The 19,303-nt window shown below is 38.9% G+C and overlaps 1 protein-coding gene and 1 pseudogene across 1 annotated transcript; one reads left to right on the forward strand and one right to left on the reverse strand.

Annotated features, from left to right (window-relative positions):
* Positions 1–2,171: 2,171 nt before the first annotated feature.
* Positions 2,172–18,965, reverse strand: KRCC1 (lysine rich coiled-coil 1). Its single transcript, XM_042930330.1, is given in 7 exon segments — positions 2,172–3,360; positions 3,763–3,839; positions 5,746–5,801; positions 6,870–6,982; positions 18,738–18,843; positions 18,846–18,905; positions 18,908–18,965. Coding segments are annotated over 7 exon segments (1,341 nt in total). The 3' UTR covers positions 2,172–2,489.
* Positions 5,616–6,311, forward strand: LOC122216300 (annotated as a pseudogene).
* Positions 18,966–19,303: the final 338 nt, after the last annotated feature.

Genomic DNA, 19,303 nt, shown 5'->3' on the forward strand with positions numbered 1-19,303 from the left:
CTGATGTAGCTCTGGCCTCTTCTTATAAAGGCACTAATCCCATTCCTAAGGGCTCTACCCTCATGATCTAATTCCCTCCCAAAGACCTCACCTCCATACACCATTACACTGGGGATTAGATTTCAACATATGAATTTGGTGGGTGGGGAACATGTAGTCTACGACATCGATATACAGGTACATTTAAAGCCATGGGCCTGGATCAGATCACTTAGGATGTGTGATTACAGAGTGATGGTCTAGAGCTGGTCTCTGATGCACTATACATGATGATGCATTTCGAGATAGGTGGAGAAAGAACCAGTAAAGAAGCCCATGAGGAGGAGGAGCTCTGGAGGTAAGGAAAATCAGGCAAATGCAATGCTATGAAGGCTGAGGGAGGGGCATTTCAAGGAAGAGGGGCTGACCAGGTGGAAGCTGCTGAGAGGCTGAACTGAATACAAATAAAAAAATATCCATTGGATTTGACAACATGGAGGTCATTGGAGATTTTGACAAGAACAGCTTCAGCGAAGTGGTAGGGACAGAAACTAGATGGAAGAGATGGAGGAGAGAATGAGAGGTGAGAAAGTGTAGACAGCTGGCATAGACAAGTTCTTTTGTGAAAGAGAAAGGAGGTAGCTGAAAGACGATATGGGGGTCAAGGGAGTTGTTTGTTATTGTTTTTTGTAGAGGGGAAACAGAAGCATGTTTGCATTCTAATGGAATAATCCAGTAAAAGTGGAGAGACTCATGGTGCAGGAGAGATGAAGACATTGAGGAGGTGAAAGGGTGTAGGATCCAGTGCATGAGGGGAGACATTGGTCTTTACTAAGAGCAGGGACACCTTAACTGTAACAGGAGGGAAGACAGAGAACAGACTACCTGAGGGAAGTTTATCCGTCTGGTGGTACCACAATGAGTTATAATCCCCTCTGAAGACTTCTTTTCTCACTGGAGTGTGAGGTGAGGTCATCAGCTGAGAAAGGAGGCCTTATGGGAGGCACTAGGAAGGGAAAGTTTTGAGGGAAGAGAATATAAAAGTGGTGTCTTTGAGAGTGGGAAACTTACTATGGAAACTCAATGGATTGGAGGTTTGTGGTCATTAGTTTAAAATAAAATGGGTCATATACCCTCTCTTCCTTCCTCTTCCCCTTCTTTCCTTCTTTGCTACTTGGGGCCTAGGCAGGTAGGAGGCTAGGTAGGGTGGTGATCCAGAGAAAGGCCAGGGCTGAGTAAGGCAGCAGCCCAGCAAGGGTAGGGAGACTGGTTACATGCAAGAGGATGGCTGTGTGTGTGGGGAATATATGGAGTGATATATATGATACATATATATCTCTCATATAACATATATATATGTGTATATATATATACACACACACACACCTATAAATATTTATATGTATTTTAGCATATAAGTTAAAATCACTTTTAGCAAAATAATTCTAAAGTTAATATTAAAATAGACACGTAAGCCCAGCATTGTGGAAAGCAAAAAGAGTTTTCATATCACAGAATCTTGCTATCCAAGGCATTTTAGGGGCCAATCTTTCTAGTCATATTTGATAATGAGGAAAATGAAGTTAAGTGACTCCCCCAAAGTCACATAACAACTTGAATGCATAGCTGAGACTTGGATTCTGGGACTCAGTTTCCCAGGCCATAATTTTTTTCTACATAAAAAAGGGAATTATCAATTTCAACTATTTGGAAAAATTATGGTCATTAATAGATTTCTATCCTAAAAAGTGGGTTGAAATATGAATAAGCAAGGTAAAGAATTTTTACAACTGTAAAGTGTGACCCACCCAAAAGATCTTCCTCGCAAGTGTAACTACTCCATTATTTCTCTTCCAAAAGAAAATCATCACTGAATGGGAACATATAATTGACACAGAACAACAAAATGCAGAAATTAGAACACTTTATTATAAATATTTCCAGAATATAAACTGATTTTATATCAAGACTCTTTGAAACTTTTAAAACTATATGTAACCTTAGCTTATTATTATTATAATGTATTTCATTTTCCACTTTGCAATCTAGAAAATACACTGCAAGTTAGGTCTAACAAAGGAAAAAAAATCAGTCTAAATTGTGTCAAAGAGAAAACTAATGAATATAAAAATATCCCACCCAAAACTAAAACAAACCTAATCAAGAAATAGATTCTGCAAAGCCCGTTAATACTTCAATTTAAAATAAGTGACTTCCCAAGGGAAAAATACTTCTACTATCATAGCATTTTGATGAGTAAAAGCAGTGCCACTCTCATTAAGGAAAATTACATTATATAGAAGAAAAATGTAGGGATGCTTTCAGGAAATGAGGAAAAGTAATTTCCGTGCTGGAGAGTAACCACATTAAATACTTTTGGTTCACTCAGCCTGTTGTTAGAAATTAAAGTAACTGTTCATATGAAAAAATCGATATGAACATGGACATCATAAAACCAAGCTCCTCAACTATTTTTTCAATTTAACCTCAGGAGAACCAACTCAGGATCTTCAAAACCCAAGGATAGACTGGTCCCAAAGCATTTCCTCCTCTGTCCTCTCTTTACCTTGTTCCTTTTTCTCTTTTCTACGCTTACGTTCCTCTTTCTTAGAGGCCACATCTCGGCCTTTTTTCTCCTTTCGATTCTTAAGCTTTTCTGTACTGACCCTGACTGTTTCCATTTGTGTTAGATTTCTTTGGAAGTTCTTGTGTTTGTCTAAATCTATTTCCTCACAACCTTTTTTCCTCCTATGCTTGGGCCGCTCCTCCTCTGCTTTTTCTCTGGCTTCCTCTGGGTGCCTTTTCCCCTGCTGATGTATCTGTTTATGACTGGCTTGATGGGCGCTGGCACTGTTTTCTGAGGAGAGACGCTTGTAAACTCCAGATTCCACACTGTATGGGCGACAGTTATATGCTTGCTGACTAAGGTTCAGGGGTCCTGGTTTTTCTGAGAAACAGTCCCTGGTGAACTGGCAGTAGCTCAGAGAGTCTAGTCTTAGCCTACTGTCATGAGCTGGTAGCCACTGAGGTAACCGGTTTTCCACCTTTGGTGAAATAGGGCATGATCTCGGGTAGGTCTGGACAGTCTCAGATGAGAGTCTGTGATCAAACATTCTATGCCTCGGTCTGTAATCAACCTCTTCTTTGTACCCACAAGTTTCCAAACAGTCCTCTCTCATCTTTCTGAAACAAGTCTTTGGCTCTAAGCCTCTGGCTTTCTGCACTTTGATATAATCTTCAAGTTCATCTTGAAAAGAGTCATATGTCTTCTTTGAATGCTTCATTAGGTTGACAACAAGGGGTTCTCTGTAGAGAAGATGGGAGAAAATTCTTCTTACTAGATTATTGTATTCTGAATATTTCCTTTGCTCTTGAAGAGAGCTTCAAAAAACAAAACAAAGAAGCCCAGACAAATTAAAACCTAATTCAGCAAAGAAGTTAAATATCATGACATTATACGCCAAAATGGTACATTAGGATAGTCAAATATCTCCCAGGCCACTCACAAGTAGGTTTATCATTCTCAGAAGTGGGATGAAGAGGGCAGAGAGCAGATAACACATAGGGTTCTGTTGTATGGCTAAAAATGTAAAGCATATAGGGATGTGTGGTTAAGGGCCACACATCCCTGATAGGTGGCTGATAGTTTTCATAGTTTTCCTAAAGTTCTGACTAATCAGTTTCTTCTATATTGTTTTTTAAGAGAAGTAATAGAACCATAGAGAAGTAATTTTTAAAATCTTCAGTTTACTCAAACAAAATAAAATAAATACGCCTACTTACCTGACTAGAGCACCATTAAGACTTAATAATAAAAGGATGTTTATAAAATGGTTTGGGAATGCTGGAAATTGGAAATTCTGCTACGAGATGAAACTACTCTTTTGTATAGGGCATGAGGGAAGATGAGGGAACAGAGTTCCGTATCTTCTGTCCAGGGCTTGGATTTCATTCCATTACTTCTGATTGGTAAAAAAAAAAAAAAAGCATTCTAGAATGTCTTCTGGTTTGTTCTCTATTACAGTACTGGTGGGAGGGTTAAGGGAGGAATGGAGATGAAAGCGGAGAGGGGGTCAGACTGATGCAGAGAAAAGTTTCAGAAGAAATTTAAAGTAGAGACACAAATTTTTTGTTGGCTTGTTTGATTCTTTTGGTGGGGGCAGCACTATTTCTGATTTCTTTCTTTCCCCTACCTCAAATCCTGCATTAAGTACAAATGTAGCAGAAAACATCCTTACTACAAGATCATGTCCTATGTAGTTTTGGTGATATACTTTGTCTCTAAAAATTAGAAGGTGGCATACCCACGGAGAACAGAATGTTCTTCCCTTTAACAGAAAGAAAGAAGCATGACATAGCACTCCAGAGTCACTAATGATCAGCTACGTTTTCTGGAAATTTCAGATCAAAAAATAAAGTCTAAATGAAGTCTAATTTGGTGAATCAGAAACTTTAGCTCCTATTCAACTTAAATAGTACAAAAATTCTAACGAGAATAACGCAACAAATATTTGATTATAGGCAAAAGATTTGAACAGACAATTCAGAAAGGAATATATACAAAGGGCCAATGAACACATGAAAAAATATCAATAGTCATCAGGTCATGTCAATTAAAACCACAATGCAATTCCACCACGCACTCACTAGAATGACTGGGATAAAAAGAATGACACCAGCAGTGTAGTTGGTGAGGATACGGAACAACTAGAATTCTCACACACTGCTGGTCAGGGACAGAAAATGGTACAACCACTAGCAAACAGTTTGCTGGTTTCTGAGGAAGTTAAACATACACCTACTGTACGATCTAGTTATTCCATTCCTCAGTATGTCCCCCCCAAAGAAAAGGAAATATATGTCCTTACAAAGAATGATACATGAATATTTATGGTAATTTTATTTGTAATAGCCCCAGAAAGGAAAAAACAGAAATGATGATCAACAGGTGAATGGAACTATCAATAGTGGTACATCCATACAGTGAAATACTATCAGTGGTAACAAGGGAAGAATTATTGGTTATTGATAGAGTCAACAACATCGATGCATCTCAAAATAATTACGCTGAGAGAAGCCTGACAAAAGAGTACATAACATATGATTCCGTCTACAGAAAACTCTAGAAAATGCAAACTAATGTACAGTAACAGTGTTTGCTTGGGGATGAGACAGGAAGGGATGGGAGGGATGATTATAAAAGGCACATTATGGAGTCTGGATATGTTTACTGTATTGATCATTTGATGGTATACACATATATCTGTCAAAACTCAAATTTTGTATTTTAAATATGTACAGTTTATTGTATGTTAACTATATCTCAAAAAGCTGCTTTTACAAAGTCACTAGCAAGATGAAAAAGATGGTGATAACTGTTGAAGCTGGATGCTGGTATATGAGGGTTCGTTATACCATTTTGTCTACTTTTATGTTTAGAAATTGATACTTCATGCCCACAAGGATGGCTATAATAAAAAAGACAGGTGAGATTCAGTATTGGCAAGGATGTGGAAAGATGGGTCATTTCATTCATTGCTTGTGGGGATGTAAAATGTGCAGCTATTTTGAAAAATAGTTTGGACTTCTGGCCCCACGCACAGAGGTCTGAGCCTGCCTGGAGCCAGGTAGACCATCACAATGAAGTTCAACCCTTTTGTGACCTCGGACCACAGCAAAAACCCCAAATGCCACTTCAGTGCTCCCTTGCACATGCGCAGGAAGATCATGTCTTCCCCACTCTCCAAGGATTGGTGGCAGAAGTACAAGGTCTGCTCCATGCCCATCCACACAGATGATGAGGTTCAGGAGGTTCAAGGGCACTATAAAGGTCAGCAATCAGCAAGGTAGTCCAGGTGTTTAGAAAAAAATAGGTCATCTACATTGAGCAGGTTCAATGTGAGAAGGTAATACCACAACTGTCCATGCATGCGTTTACCCAAACAAGGTGGTTATCAGGAGGATAAAACAGGAAAAGATCAGGAATAAATTCCGTTTTTTTTTTTTTTAAGACTTTGTTTCTTTTTTTGTTTTAAAGTTTATTTACTTAGAGACAGAGACAGAGGGAGGGAGCAGGGGAGGGGCAGAAAGAGAGAGAGGGAGAGAGAGAATCCCAAGCCCTGATGCAGGGCTCGAACCCATGAACCGTAAGATCATGACCTGAGCTGAAGTCAAGAGTCGAAGTCAGATGCTTAACTGACTGAGCCACCCAGGCACTCTTGATCAGAAAAAAAATCTTGAATGCAAAGCCAAATCTCAACAAGTTGGAAAAGAGAAAGGCAAATATAAGGAAGAACTTATTGAGAAAATGTAGGAATGAGTATAAACTGTTATGCAACCATAGTTTAACTGCAGATTTTTAGCCTGGTATATACTTCTTTGAAACTTTTCAAGATGTCTCTTGAACGTTTCATTTCCTTCCTGTTTTGTTATTGACATGTGGCTCTGTAAATCAACTTTTGCTGTTTTAATAATTTTATGAATAACCATTGGAAATGTTTCCTAATTAAAAAGAAAAAAAAAGAAAAACAGTATGGCAATGCCTCAAATTGTTAACAGTGTTACTGTATGACCCATCAGTTTCACTCCTAAGTATATGCCCAAGAGAACTGAAAACCTATGGTTACACAAAAACTCGCACACAAATGTTCACAGTAGCAATATTCATAACTGCTAAAAAGCAGAAACAAGTCAATGTCCATTAACTGATGAATGGATAAATAAAATGTGGTATATTCACACAATGGAATATTATTCAGCAGTAAAAAGGAATGAAGTACTAATATGTGGTACAACATGGATAAATCCTGAAGGCATGCTAAATGAAAGAAGCCAGTCCCCAAAGCCCACATATCATGCAGAAATCAATGAAGAGGTTAATGGAAACTTACCTTTATCAGGCTGGGAACTTGGTGAAGAAATCTGATCATATTCCCCCATTAATTGCTTCAGTTTTCTAGCATGGACTTTCCCCAAATGGTGAGACCGTGCAACAACCAGGAAGCTAAAAAACATGATGCAGAGATCCCAAAATCTATTTTTGTCTAATATTCCACCCCCAGTCATCTGAAACCAAATACAATCTTGTTACAAAGATTAAATAGTTCAAAGTTTAGATTCATACCACCAACATAGATCCAGTATCTGAAAATTCACAAATCCATATCCTTTTTTATCATTTTACTTCCTATAAACCTGAAAGTTAGGCTAACTTTTTGAGCATATATTTTACTCCGGAAAAATAAATAATATTTTGTTTTACAACACAGTGACCCCAAATGTCTACTTCTAAATTTGAAAATAGCTTTCATGATTTTTAACACATTTAGTCTGAACTAAAAGTTAAGGACAGAGTTTTGTTTGCATTCAAATCAAAGTATCAGCTTCAGGAGAAATTATCCTATGATTCAGAAGATCTTTATTTTCAACCTCCCTCATAATATGAAATCCTTTGCAATTCAAACTATATCACTACTTCCCATATACCTTTTACAAAGAGTATGTGTAAAAGCTCAATATTTATTCATTCAATGTGGTATCTATGAATAAAATAAAGGGAGGGATGATTGAAGATCATATTAAACATTTAAGGTAATATTTTCAATCTGTAACTAGATATCACTTCACATACCATCTCAAATCTTAATTTCCTGAGTGCTTGCAAGACTATCTACTAACTTTTTGCTAATTAGAATGAAATTTCAGTATGAAAACATTTAGTAAGGCTCTACTATTTAATATGGTAGTATATTCTTATTTAGTCCAGAATATATTCTGAAAGGGAAGCTACTGGGTCACCAGTAGGAGTCTGGACTTTATGGAAATGATCTGTATTGAAAGGCTGCGAGAAGATATCTGGCCTTGGCATTTTTGTGTTTTATAGCAGACAATTTCAAGAAATAGTCTATTTTAAGATAGTTACTGATTCTAGCTGTATCTCTCAGGTCATCTGGGAATCACAGAGAGGAACCACAAACCATCTTTACCTGTGGTGGGCAACAGTCCTCTATAGTTGTACAAAAATGATCACAAGCAAGGCTCCCTAAACAAGGCTCAGATAAGCCACTCAAAGCTATAGTCATATTCACATATTAACTTCCAGAACTTTTGCTCAAAGTGTTCCTCACCTCAATAAATAATCTACACCAAACTTACCACATGTATATTTGAGGTCTATACTACTATCTAAAGTTCCTAACAGTTGAAATGTATTTTTATTGAAATTTACTAGTTTATAGCCAAATTATGGGAAGAGCCTAAATGTCCATCAACTGATGAATGGATAAAGAAGTTGTGGTTTATATACACAGTGGAATACTACTTGGCAATGAGAAGAATGAAATATGGCCTTTTGTAGCAACGTGCATGGAACCGGGAAGTGTTATGCTAAGTGAAATAAGTCATACAGAGAAAGACAGATACCATGTTTTCACTCTTATGTGGATCCTGAGAAACTTAACAGAAGACCATGGGGGAGGGGAAGGGGAAAAAAAGTTAGAGAGGGAGGGAGGCAAACCACAAGAGACTCTTAAAAACTGAGAACAAACTGAGAGTTGATGGGGGGTGGGAGGCAGGGGAAAGTGGGTGATGGGCATTGAGGAGGGCACCTGTTGGGATGAGCACTGGGTGTTGTATGGAAACAAATTTGACAATAAATTTCATATATATATATATATATATATATATATAAATAAATTTACTAGTTTATAAATATGATACCAATCATGGAACGTCAAAATTGTACTTCCTATGCAGCCACTTAAGTGAATATGAATTGGAACCCCATGTACTGTCATGGAGAAAAGTCCATGATATATTAAGGGGAAAAAACAAGATGTAGAACTCTATCTATCTACCTACCTGAGTACCTATCTGTTGACCAATCTCAAATCCAATTTTAGTATAAAAACACAACACAGAACCAAAAAATAAATATATTCACATGTATTTATTGTAAGGAAGGAGTTAAAGGAGCTGGGCTGCAATCCATTCACTTCCTTTCTGGGGGTGGGGGGAAAGGAAAGAGGGTAGGTGACTTCTGGACCTCTGAGAAAAGAGACCAATGATACTGGCTAAAAGAATAGGAACTTATCTTTGAAATGCCCTTAGCAAGATGTTCCTGGCTAAGGATGATCTACAGTAAATAAATTCAGGACCAATGAGGCATAGCTCTATGAAGCAAGGGTATATAAAATGATTCATAATTTAAATACCCACACTGTGTGAGGTGATCCTTACTTAGAAACCTCATCTATCTATTATTTTGGGTTAGAGATGCAGGTCTGAGGAGCCATCTTTCATGTCCTAGAGATCTTTGCTTCTCTAGAGTTGCTTGATTGCTTGTATCCTTGAAATACTTAGAAAGCCTTGATACTAGGTAATATGACTGATTTGTGTTAGTGTGATTTGACAGTTTGATCTTGTATATCTCAATACCCATAGAAAAAAAAATCTGAAAAGATATACACTTAATGGGGCTTGGGATATGAGTTTAGGAAAGGAGTAAGAGACAATATTTAACATTCTGCTCTCTGCATATGTCTGTACTGTTTTAACTTGTGCAAAAAAAATTACTTTGTAATTAAAAACTCCATAAAAATTGAATTTAAAGGTTCTACAGGTTAATTTTCAGAACAAGTGTATAGATTAAAAAGGTTTGGCTAAAAATATTGAGTTCAAGAACTGTAAATGATAAACTTTTTAGAAAGGATGATGAATATTTAAAAATGTGTCTCTAATATATATAGTATCTCTCTGAATTATTTCTGAGTTGTCTTAATGTATATAATTTACTTATGACTCTAAAATTAAAATGAAAAGCAAGCCATAAAGTGGGAGAAAATATTCCCATCTCATATATCAGACAAAGGACTTGTATCTAGAATATATATAGAACTCTTATGACTCAGTAAGATAAACACAAATTAAAATGGATGGGCAAAAGATTTTAACAGACACCTCAAAGAGTGTGTGTGTGTGTGTGTGTGTGTGTGTGTGTGTGTATGGCTAAGTAAATGCGAATTAAAACCACAATGAGATACTACTACACTATCACTGGAAATGATTAAAATTAAAAGGACTAAAAATACCAAATGTTGGTAAGGATGTTCAACAACTGTAATTCTCATACGTTACTAGTTAGAATTTAAAATGGTACAACTTTACAAAGCTGTTTGATAATTTCTTTAAACATTCAACATCTATCATATGACCCAGCCATTTCACTTGTATTTGTTCAAGAGAAACAAAAACATATATCCATGCAAAGCCCTGTACATGAATGTTCATAGCAGCTTTATTTGTAATAGCCCCCAACTAAAACAACCCTAATGTCTGTCAATAGGTTAATGGATAAACAAAACCAGGTATATCAATATGGTAGAATTATTCAGCAACAAAAAAGAAACAAAATAGCAATATATACACAACACGGATGAATCTCAGAATCATCATGCTTAGTGCAAGATATGAGTACCTACTTGTATGATTCCCTATTTGCAAAAAGTTCTGGAAATATAAACTAATCTATAGTGATAGAAAGCAGATTAGTGGTTGCTGGGGACAGGAGTAGAAGGAGGGATGGACTGTAAAGAGGCATGAGCAAACTCTGGGTGTTGATGGAAATATCTGGCATTTTATTTATGATGGTTGCTGAGTATATACCTGACAAAAACACATTGCCTTGTGTACTTTAAATATGTGTGTATTTTAAGTAAAGTATATCTCAATAAAGTGTACTAGAAGAGCTTAAAGATCTATTAACAGATGTTTTTGGAAAATGAAATTTTACCTTAATTTGTTAAACTGGACTTTTAAATGTTGGTTTTTTTCCCCCAGGAAGATTATCCACCTAACATAAGGCCAATTCACCTATGCAGAACTACTGCCCATCATATGTGTCACTTATCTCGTTGCTCTTATGAGCCAGACATAGGGACTCTGGAGCCAGTTATTTGCTGTGTAAGCTTGGTTAAATTTCTCAACATCTCTGTGCCTTAAGTCCCTCATCTCTAAAATAGGGATATAACATATACTTCAAAGAGCTGTTGTGAGCCTTAAGGAAATGAATATACATAAAATGCTTAGAACAGTATATGGTACATAGCAAGTACTGAATGAATGAGCTTTTATCGTTACTCAGGATTTCATCCATTTTACTGACCTAGTGAAATGTTCTCCCAGCCAACTTTTCTCGTAACTACAGAAAGCCAAATAAAGGAAAGGTTATGTGTAAACAGAGCAAGAGTGCCTGACAGGAGTACCTAATTCTTTGTATTTCAAGATAACTCATGTTTTAGAGGATCTTTTTAGTACTTACTTTTTGAAATGTTTATTTTTGAGAGAGAGAGCAAGCAGGGAAGGGCACAGAAAGAGGGAGGGAGAGAAGCCTAAGCAGGCTCCACGCTGTCAGTGCAGAGCCCAATGCGGGGCTCAAACTCACTAAATGTGAGATCATGACCTGAGCTGAAATCACAAGTTGGAGACTTAATCGACTGACTTCAGCTCAGGTCATGATCTCACAGTTGGTGGGTTCCAGCCCCCACACTGGTTTTTTGCTGACAGTATAGAACCTGCTTGGGATTCTCATTCTCTCTCTCTCTCCCCCCCGATCACACTCTCTCAAAAATAAACATAAAAAGAAAGAAAGAAAGAAAGAAAGAAAGAAAGAAAGAAAGAAAGAAAGAAAGAAAGAGAAAGAAAGAGAGAAAGAAAGAAAGAAATGAAATGAAACGAAATGGAAATGAAATGAAACGAAATGGAAAAGAAATGAAATGAAAACTGGGGGCTCCTGGGTGGCTCAGTTGGTTAAGCGTCTGACTTTGGCTTAGGTCTTGATCTTGTAAGTTCAAGCCCTGCCTCCATCTCTCTACTGTCAGTGTGAAGCCCACTTGCGATCCTCTGTCCCCCTTTCTCTGCCCCTCTCTTGCTCTCACTCTTTCAAAAATAAACATTAAAAAAAGAAAGAAAGAAAGCTGAAAGTTAGACTTGATCATTATTGTGTCTTCTGGCTGCTCTATTTTGAACCAATTCTTTGAAGATTTCAGTTTATATCCTGTGTTAATTGGTGCCATGTCTACTTTAATACCCAAGAGTTGGGGCGCCTCGGTGGCGCAGTCGGTTAAGCGTCCGACTTCAGCCAGGTCACGATCTCGCGGTCCGTGAGTTCGAGCCCCGCGTCAGGCTCTGGGCTGATGGCTCGGAGCCTGGAGCCTGTTTCAGATTCTGTGTCTCCCTCTCTCTCTGCCCCTCCCCCGTTCATGCTCTGTCTCTCTCTGTCCCAAAAATAAATAAAAAACGTTGAAAAAAAAATTAAAAAAAAAAAAATAATACCCAAGAGTATGGAATATCAAGCAGAAACCTCTAAGGATACTAGCTAATTTTACTACTTACAGGCTGGTATTAGGTCCCAAGCAAGAAATAGCTTGTCTTGACTGAAACTCATCTGGAGTATTATTTTAGATTTACCTTCTAATATTTTTTGGAAAAAATCTAGCAAAATTCTGAAAACCTTTCTATTTCTAGAAATAGATCTCATGTCCTGATCTGGTCATAAGATCCAGCCTTGTGTTGGGCTCCAAGCGGAGCAGGGAGTCAGCTTGGGATTCTTTCTCTTGCCCTCTCTCTCTGCCCCTCCACTGCTCTTGCAAGCACGTGTACTCTCTCTCAAAAATAAATATTAAAAAAATATATTAAAAAATGGAAATTGCAAAGCCTGAGCTTTTGCATTGTATAAAATGTTTTTAGTAAGTCTCAGTTCTGATGAATAAATCAACTGAATTTAAGTGAAAAATCTATTTAAAAAATGTCATGCCCCACCGCACATCATTTCTGTTGTGACACGGCACTTAAACATTATACAGCATCTTTAAAAAAATGTATATTAAATATCTCTGAAGAAAAAATGAGCAAAATTAGGATGTTAATTTGGTTAGTTTTAGCTCAGTTCTTTCCCTTTAATAAATACACCCCCAAAATGGTATGGTCTTATACTTTGTTTTTGAAGTTTATTTATTTTGAGAGAGAGAGAGAGAGAGAGAGGGAGAAATGTGAGTGGGGAAGAGAGAGAATCCCAAGGAGGCTCCACATTGTTAGCTCAGGGCCCAAATCAGGGCCCAAACTCACCAACTGTGAGATCATGACCTGAACTGAAATCAAGAGTCAGATGCTTAACCGACAACTGAGCCATCCAGGCGCCTTACGGTCTAATACTTTTAAATCTAACTCAGTCAGAAGTATTAGGAGACGTTCTATATTTTCCCATTATTTGCATTTTTCTCTCAGCCATGTTATGTAGCATTCTCTGTATTCCATTAAAGCTATCTAAAAGTATTTTGTTCTTTGGTGCAGTAGTAAACAGTATTTTTAAAAATCTGAACTTACTGTTTGTTGCTAACATTGAGCAATACAATTGATTTTGTATATGGAGCTAATATTTTGCCCCCTTGCTAAATTTATTTTAGTAGCCTTTTCTGAGGTTCCTTGGCATTTCCTACATAGATGATCATATCATCTGCAAATAGAGAGTGTTATTTCTCTCCAATCTGAACATCTTTTGTTTTTCTTGCCTGACTGTACTGGCTAGGACCACCAGTACAATACTGAACAGAAGTGTGAGAGTGTATAGCCTCCCCTCATTCCTGCTCTTGAGTTTTGCAATCTTTTAGCATCATTATAATCTCAGGAAAGGCTAAGCAGAGCATAGCATTACATTTTAGGAGACTAGGTAACTGACTGTTATCTTTGCTATCTTTTGTAACTATTTGCTATCTTTTCAGGTTTTAATTTTTTTATTTTTTACCTATTTAAGTATTTTTTAGAGATCTTAATTGTGCTAGACATGCAACCCTGTAGCTGTCAGCCTCATAAATACTCCTAGCTATGTTGGTTATTAACCTTGTCTTTTCAGGAACGTAGATTAGTATCTGATTTAGGAGTTTGCCAAGCTCTAGCTATTTCACACTAACCCAACAATCACAAAAATAACTAAGGGTTTACTATTATGGCAAATTTCCAATGATAAAATACAAAAGAATTAACAAAATCATTAATTGGGAGTACTACACATTTAATATAGTTACACATTTAATATAAAATTTGTGTCTTTATTTAAACTAAGTCTTTGAACATCAGTAATTGTAAGTACTCTGTGGCTAGCTAGCTCAAGGATCATGCTTGTGAAGTTAGTTTTACTTGGACCCAAGGCAGACATCCAACATCAGAATGCCAGCAGATGCATTCCATTCCTTTCAAAGGATTAGTAAATGTGAATGTGAATGGGTCTGTAAGAAGTGGGGGAAAGCCCCAATGCTTTCACATAGATGCCCTAACATATATGTGATGAATATAGTAGGGGAAATCTTTTTAGCCATTTTAACATGCTTAGTCACTATTTTCACACACTGACATCTAATAAAGTCAGCAGATCTGCAACTAACAAATAATCATCAATGTCTCTCCAGAGATCTTTCTCCCCAACTATTCTACCCATCTGTCAACACTAGATTTACAATATAACGTGCCCTGGTGTGCACGTAGCAAATATGTCTTGGACAGAGCACACCTTTATACAAAACAATGAACTACTCCTGATTATCCCAGGAGTCCTGGCTAATCCACATTTAAGACTACATTTTCTCTAATGTGTTCATCCTGCTATTTCTTACCAATTTTAGAAGTTGTCAATTAACCTGTTTCCTCCCCACTCCATGGAGAATTTGACTGCCTCACACTACTATCCCACATTTCCTCTGCAGCCATTTCAGATTAAGAGATAGAAGTTGTGTGTCAGGAAGAAGAAAGCAATCATGCCAGCTCTGGAGCACTCACCATTAACGTAATTTGAGAGATAAATAAACTTTTATTGTGTTTAAAAGAAAAAACCCCCAAACTGCATTTTGTTTTGTTTTTTCTTTTTCTAATTTCACAAAAAAACATTAACTACTAAGCTCTTTAAAAGGGCTGTGCCTAATTCATCAGTATATCCTTGGGACTGAGCACAGTACCTGATACATACCAGGAGCTCAAAAAGTGTTTTCTGAATAATACAACAATGGCTATTAGCTAGATTTTTCTGTCATTTGATCCAAATCTCTGCTTACTATCATGAAAACAAAGGAAAACATTTTTAGGTAATGCTATGTAAATGGGTTACTGATTCAATAAGGAGTCAAAAATGTCCTTCATTCTAAAACCAAGTTCATTTAATTTCTTGAAAAGAAGCAAATAAGCTGGAATTGTTTTTTGTGGTTTTGTTTTTACTAATTCTTCAGGAATATGATTACTTAAAAAAAATTTTTAACTGTCAAAAATACTTGAGAAACCAAAAAACTTTTTTTGAGAAACCTCACTGAATGAATTAGAGTGTCCTGGAAAACGTTATGACAACTTCACCATAAATTCTATATATATGTCTTTTCATAGAAGTCTGGTTATGCGGTATTTCTTTGGGTTTTTGTGAGTGAGTTTAATTTCTCAATTTCCTATTTGTAATCTGACACTTTCTACATATTCTCTGCTTGCCAATATTTAATCCTTACCGACATCTGTTCATTATCGAGCCCGTACAAAGGAGCTCCTCTCAGTGTTACAGCTATAGGTGAAAATGGTTTAGCAGATGTTCTTCAAATCAGTTTGAATAGTCCTATCAGGATCTTGACAGTGACTGGGATTTTAGTAACTGGAAGCACAATAATTCATACATTTAAGGTAAATCTCCTAACCAAGTCTTTTAAGGAAAAAAAAAATACTGGGTCAGTAACAAGCAACATTTTCCTCTTGTTTATGTACTGTCTTACCTGGCAATTATTTAAGGCTTTTACAAATATCTCAAGTAAAAATATATGACTTCTACTAGTGTTTTAAATAGTATAATATGCCACATATTTACCATTTGTTAGGTAGCAGTTAACTGAACAGTTAATGAAGGATATTTACCCAAAATAATGTGACAAGAGGTAATTTTTAGGTAGTGAATTATATTTTGTTTTTCATATCCTCATGAATAGTCTCAATCTTAACTCAGAGATTTCATCACTCTTTGAATGCCACCTGACGGCCATTATAGGTCGAGGTTTCATGTTTTATGAACTGCTATTCCAGTACACAGCCAGCTCATGGAAAGAATATCAATACCGAACTGTAAAGCCAGTTAACAATTTTAAGGACCTCAGAGTTTGGTTGGTGCAGAGGTCCTCAACCTCGACACTACTGACATTTTGGGTAGGAGAATCCTTTGTTAGGGTGGGTGTGGGACTGCCCTGTGCATTTTATTTCTATCAAATAGCTGCCAGGTAGCACCTGTGCTCACCCTGTCCTTCCTTGCCCAGTGGTGGAAACCAAAAATGTCTGCCAAATGTCCTCTGGGGTAGGAATGCAAAATAACCCCTGGCTGAGAACCACTCAATTGGGCTAATCCCATTCCCCCTCCCCACAGATGACAAAACTCAAAACGGAAGTTTGGGACTTTGAAAGTTTGAAAAGAAAAGTTTGGGACTTACTCAAGTCATACAACTAGTGGACAAACTAGCACTAGAACCTAGTACTAGTCAAGATTCCTATTCCAGTATTCTCATTATACCACCTTGAAGTCGTATAGAAAGGTGACTGATAGCACTGTGTGAACTGACATTGTACAAAGTCTTAAGAAATTGCACATATTTAAAGTCATCACACACACGAAAAACAAAAAAACTTGTTTTTCCATGAGAAACTGTTTCCAAATCTTCCTGTGATTTGGCTGAGAGCCAAACTGAATTGTATAAACTATAAACCGTATAAAAATTATAAACTGTATTACAAATTGCATAATCTATAAACTGCTCAGGCTTACTTGTTGGTGAGAGGCAGTAAGTCTGGTATGAAAACTAAATCCAGAGTTTATTTTTGACCTCAGAACAATGATAACTAACCTAGGCTGACTCAAGACGTTAAATCTAGTTTTCCGAAGGTTGCCTTCATTCAGAGATTTACTAGAACATCAGTTGGTTGCAATGACTTCCTCATTCCATTTTTAGTGCATGGAATTTATATAAAGTGCTTATAAAAATGTTTTAAGAAACGTATACTTTTTTTTTTTTACTTTGCCGTTCCACCAAAGTGAAATACGTAAAAGATTATGGAATAGCACAGAAAAATAGAATATATCACGAAAAAGGGTAAAAACAAAATTATTTTCATGAGGTTATTATATTGATGCCTCTCCAGAAAAAAGGAATCTAAATTATTCTACAATATTTTGGCTTCCACTGTCTTTTCCCTCTGGGGACAAAAAGCAACATAAGTCAACACGGTAAGTACTAAAAATGGTGAGACTGAAGATGGTGAAATGTTTTACTGAGACCTGCAACGCGATCAAGCTCCACCATCTAAAATCCTTTCCTAAACTGCCTTACAGTCTTACCTCATAGTTTGGGACAAATAGGGTGTTCACAGGCATATAGTACTTGTAGGAACTTAAACATCTGTTAGATCGAGATGATGAGGAAATAGCTTTTTGTGTTAGGGGAAATGTGTTGGTGAGAACTGTGAAAACTTGGGCAGAAACACTCCTTCCAAACTCCTGCAGGGAGACTTGACCAAATTTTAACATGGCCTCTAGCAGCTTAAGGCTGAATCCCAGCGATGACCCAGCCCCCTTTGGAGCTCCTGCAAGAAAAACCTCAGGGCTGTCAAAAAGAAATCTGCTGTTTTTAGAGCCAACACCTGATAACAGGTCCCCATCTCTCTTTTTAAGAGTACTTACTGAATTTGGATTGTGAATCCTTCCTGTCTCTGAGAAGGATGTGTCCCTCCTACAACTCAGGAGTGTCCTTCTCAAAGACCTGAAAGCCATTCCATTGAAGTGTAATCATCGGGAAGGAGACGCCTAGGTCTCCCAGTGGCTGTGGGAGGATAGAATCCTAAGGTCCCTCCCTACTTGCCAGCAGCCAGACACAGCTGGCCTAACAACATCCCCTTTGTAATTCCTCACTTCCCTGACTCTTCTGGAACCCCCACCTCTCCTCCAGTCCCTCATTTTCCCTTTGAAACGCCCAGTCACCTCTGCGCAAATGCAAATGGAGCTCAGCTCTTTCCCCTACAGTCGGGAGTGTCTGGTGAATTCTGTTTTTCACCGCTCTCACTACTGTCCACTTTGCTACCTTTGACACTGATCTGTAGATCCCTATTGAACTCAGACCACTATCAAAATAGGCCTATAAAGCTCAGAAGCTTGCTTTATAGGGTGTTATCCTCAAAAAGCCCCGGAAAACTCTCCAAAGGGACCTCTCAACGCCCTCGCCCCTCCGCTCTTCCCCCAGGGCCCCGACAGTTTTAAGCTCCGGAGCTACTTCCTGCGGTGGGCAGAGTCCTAACTCCACTTCGGCCCAAGTGTCTACTTCCCCGGATGTTCAAGTTCACCCCGCCGAGGTTTCCTCGCTTCCACGGCTCAGGCCGTTTCTCTCCTTATCCTCGGAGCTGCCTCATCCATCCTCCTTCCCTTTCCCTGCCACTCCAGTCAAGACTTCTCCCTGGACATCTCTCTGCCCCCTCAATCCTCAGCTTCCTGAGCTTGCTGGGGTGTCCCTCTCCCCTCCACGCTCCACCGGGGGGCCGTGGCGCCCCTTTCCCCGGGCGGCGGGTGGTGAGGAGGGCGGACGGACTCCGGCCCCGACCCGGTCGGCCATGGCGCACGCTAGGGGCGCGCCCAGCCTTCACTGGGCCGCGGAGGGAGCTGAGGGGCTGAAGACCGGGCCGCCCCCGCCGCCGGGGCGGGAACTCACCTTCTCTGAGGCAGGGGCGGGCGTCTACAACTACTGTCCCCCTCCCCGCCAACGCCGCCGGCCGGGGGGTAGGCCGGGGTGGAGGTGGCGGAGAGGCAGGGACAGGCGCTGCCGCCACCGCCGCCTCCGCCGCCGAGCAGGCGGGGTGAGAGGAGGAGGCGGAGACCAGGCTTCCTGAGGGGAAGTCTCCGCCACCACCGGCGGCTTACTGGACGGCGCCAACGCCATGGCGGCAAGGCGCCCTACTGCGCTTGCGCGGGTGCCTCCCTTCCAGGGAGGCCCTTTAGCCCCGCCCCCTTTAGCCCGGCCCCTTTCGCTGGGTTTTTTTTGCGGGGGGGGGGGGGGGGGGGTCTCGGCTCTAACTGTGGCTGTGTCCCCTCCGTCTCGTGTACTTTCCCCGGGGACTTTCCCCTCGTTGTCGGAGGGAAGGGAGAGCGCGTGGGGCCGCTCGCCTGGGGTGAGTGAATCTAAAACCGACTAAGAAAGAAAAAGTCTGGGAACCTCCGGATTCTTCCTCCAAAGTATCTGAGAAATACGTCATCTCCTTTATCTGTTTGTCTTTCCTT

The sequence above is a fragment of the Panthera leo genome, chromosome A3 (assembly GCF_018350215.1).
Source record: "Panthera leo isolate Ple1 chromosome A3, P.leo_Ple1_pat1.1, whole genome shotgun sequence".
In the NCBI taxonomy this organism is placed as follows: Eukaryota; Metazoa; Chordata; class Mammalia; order Carnivora; family Felidae; genus Panthera; species Panthera leo.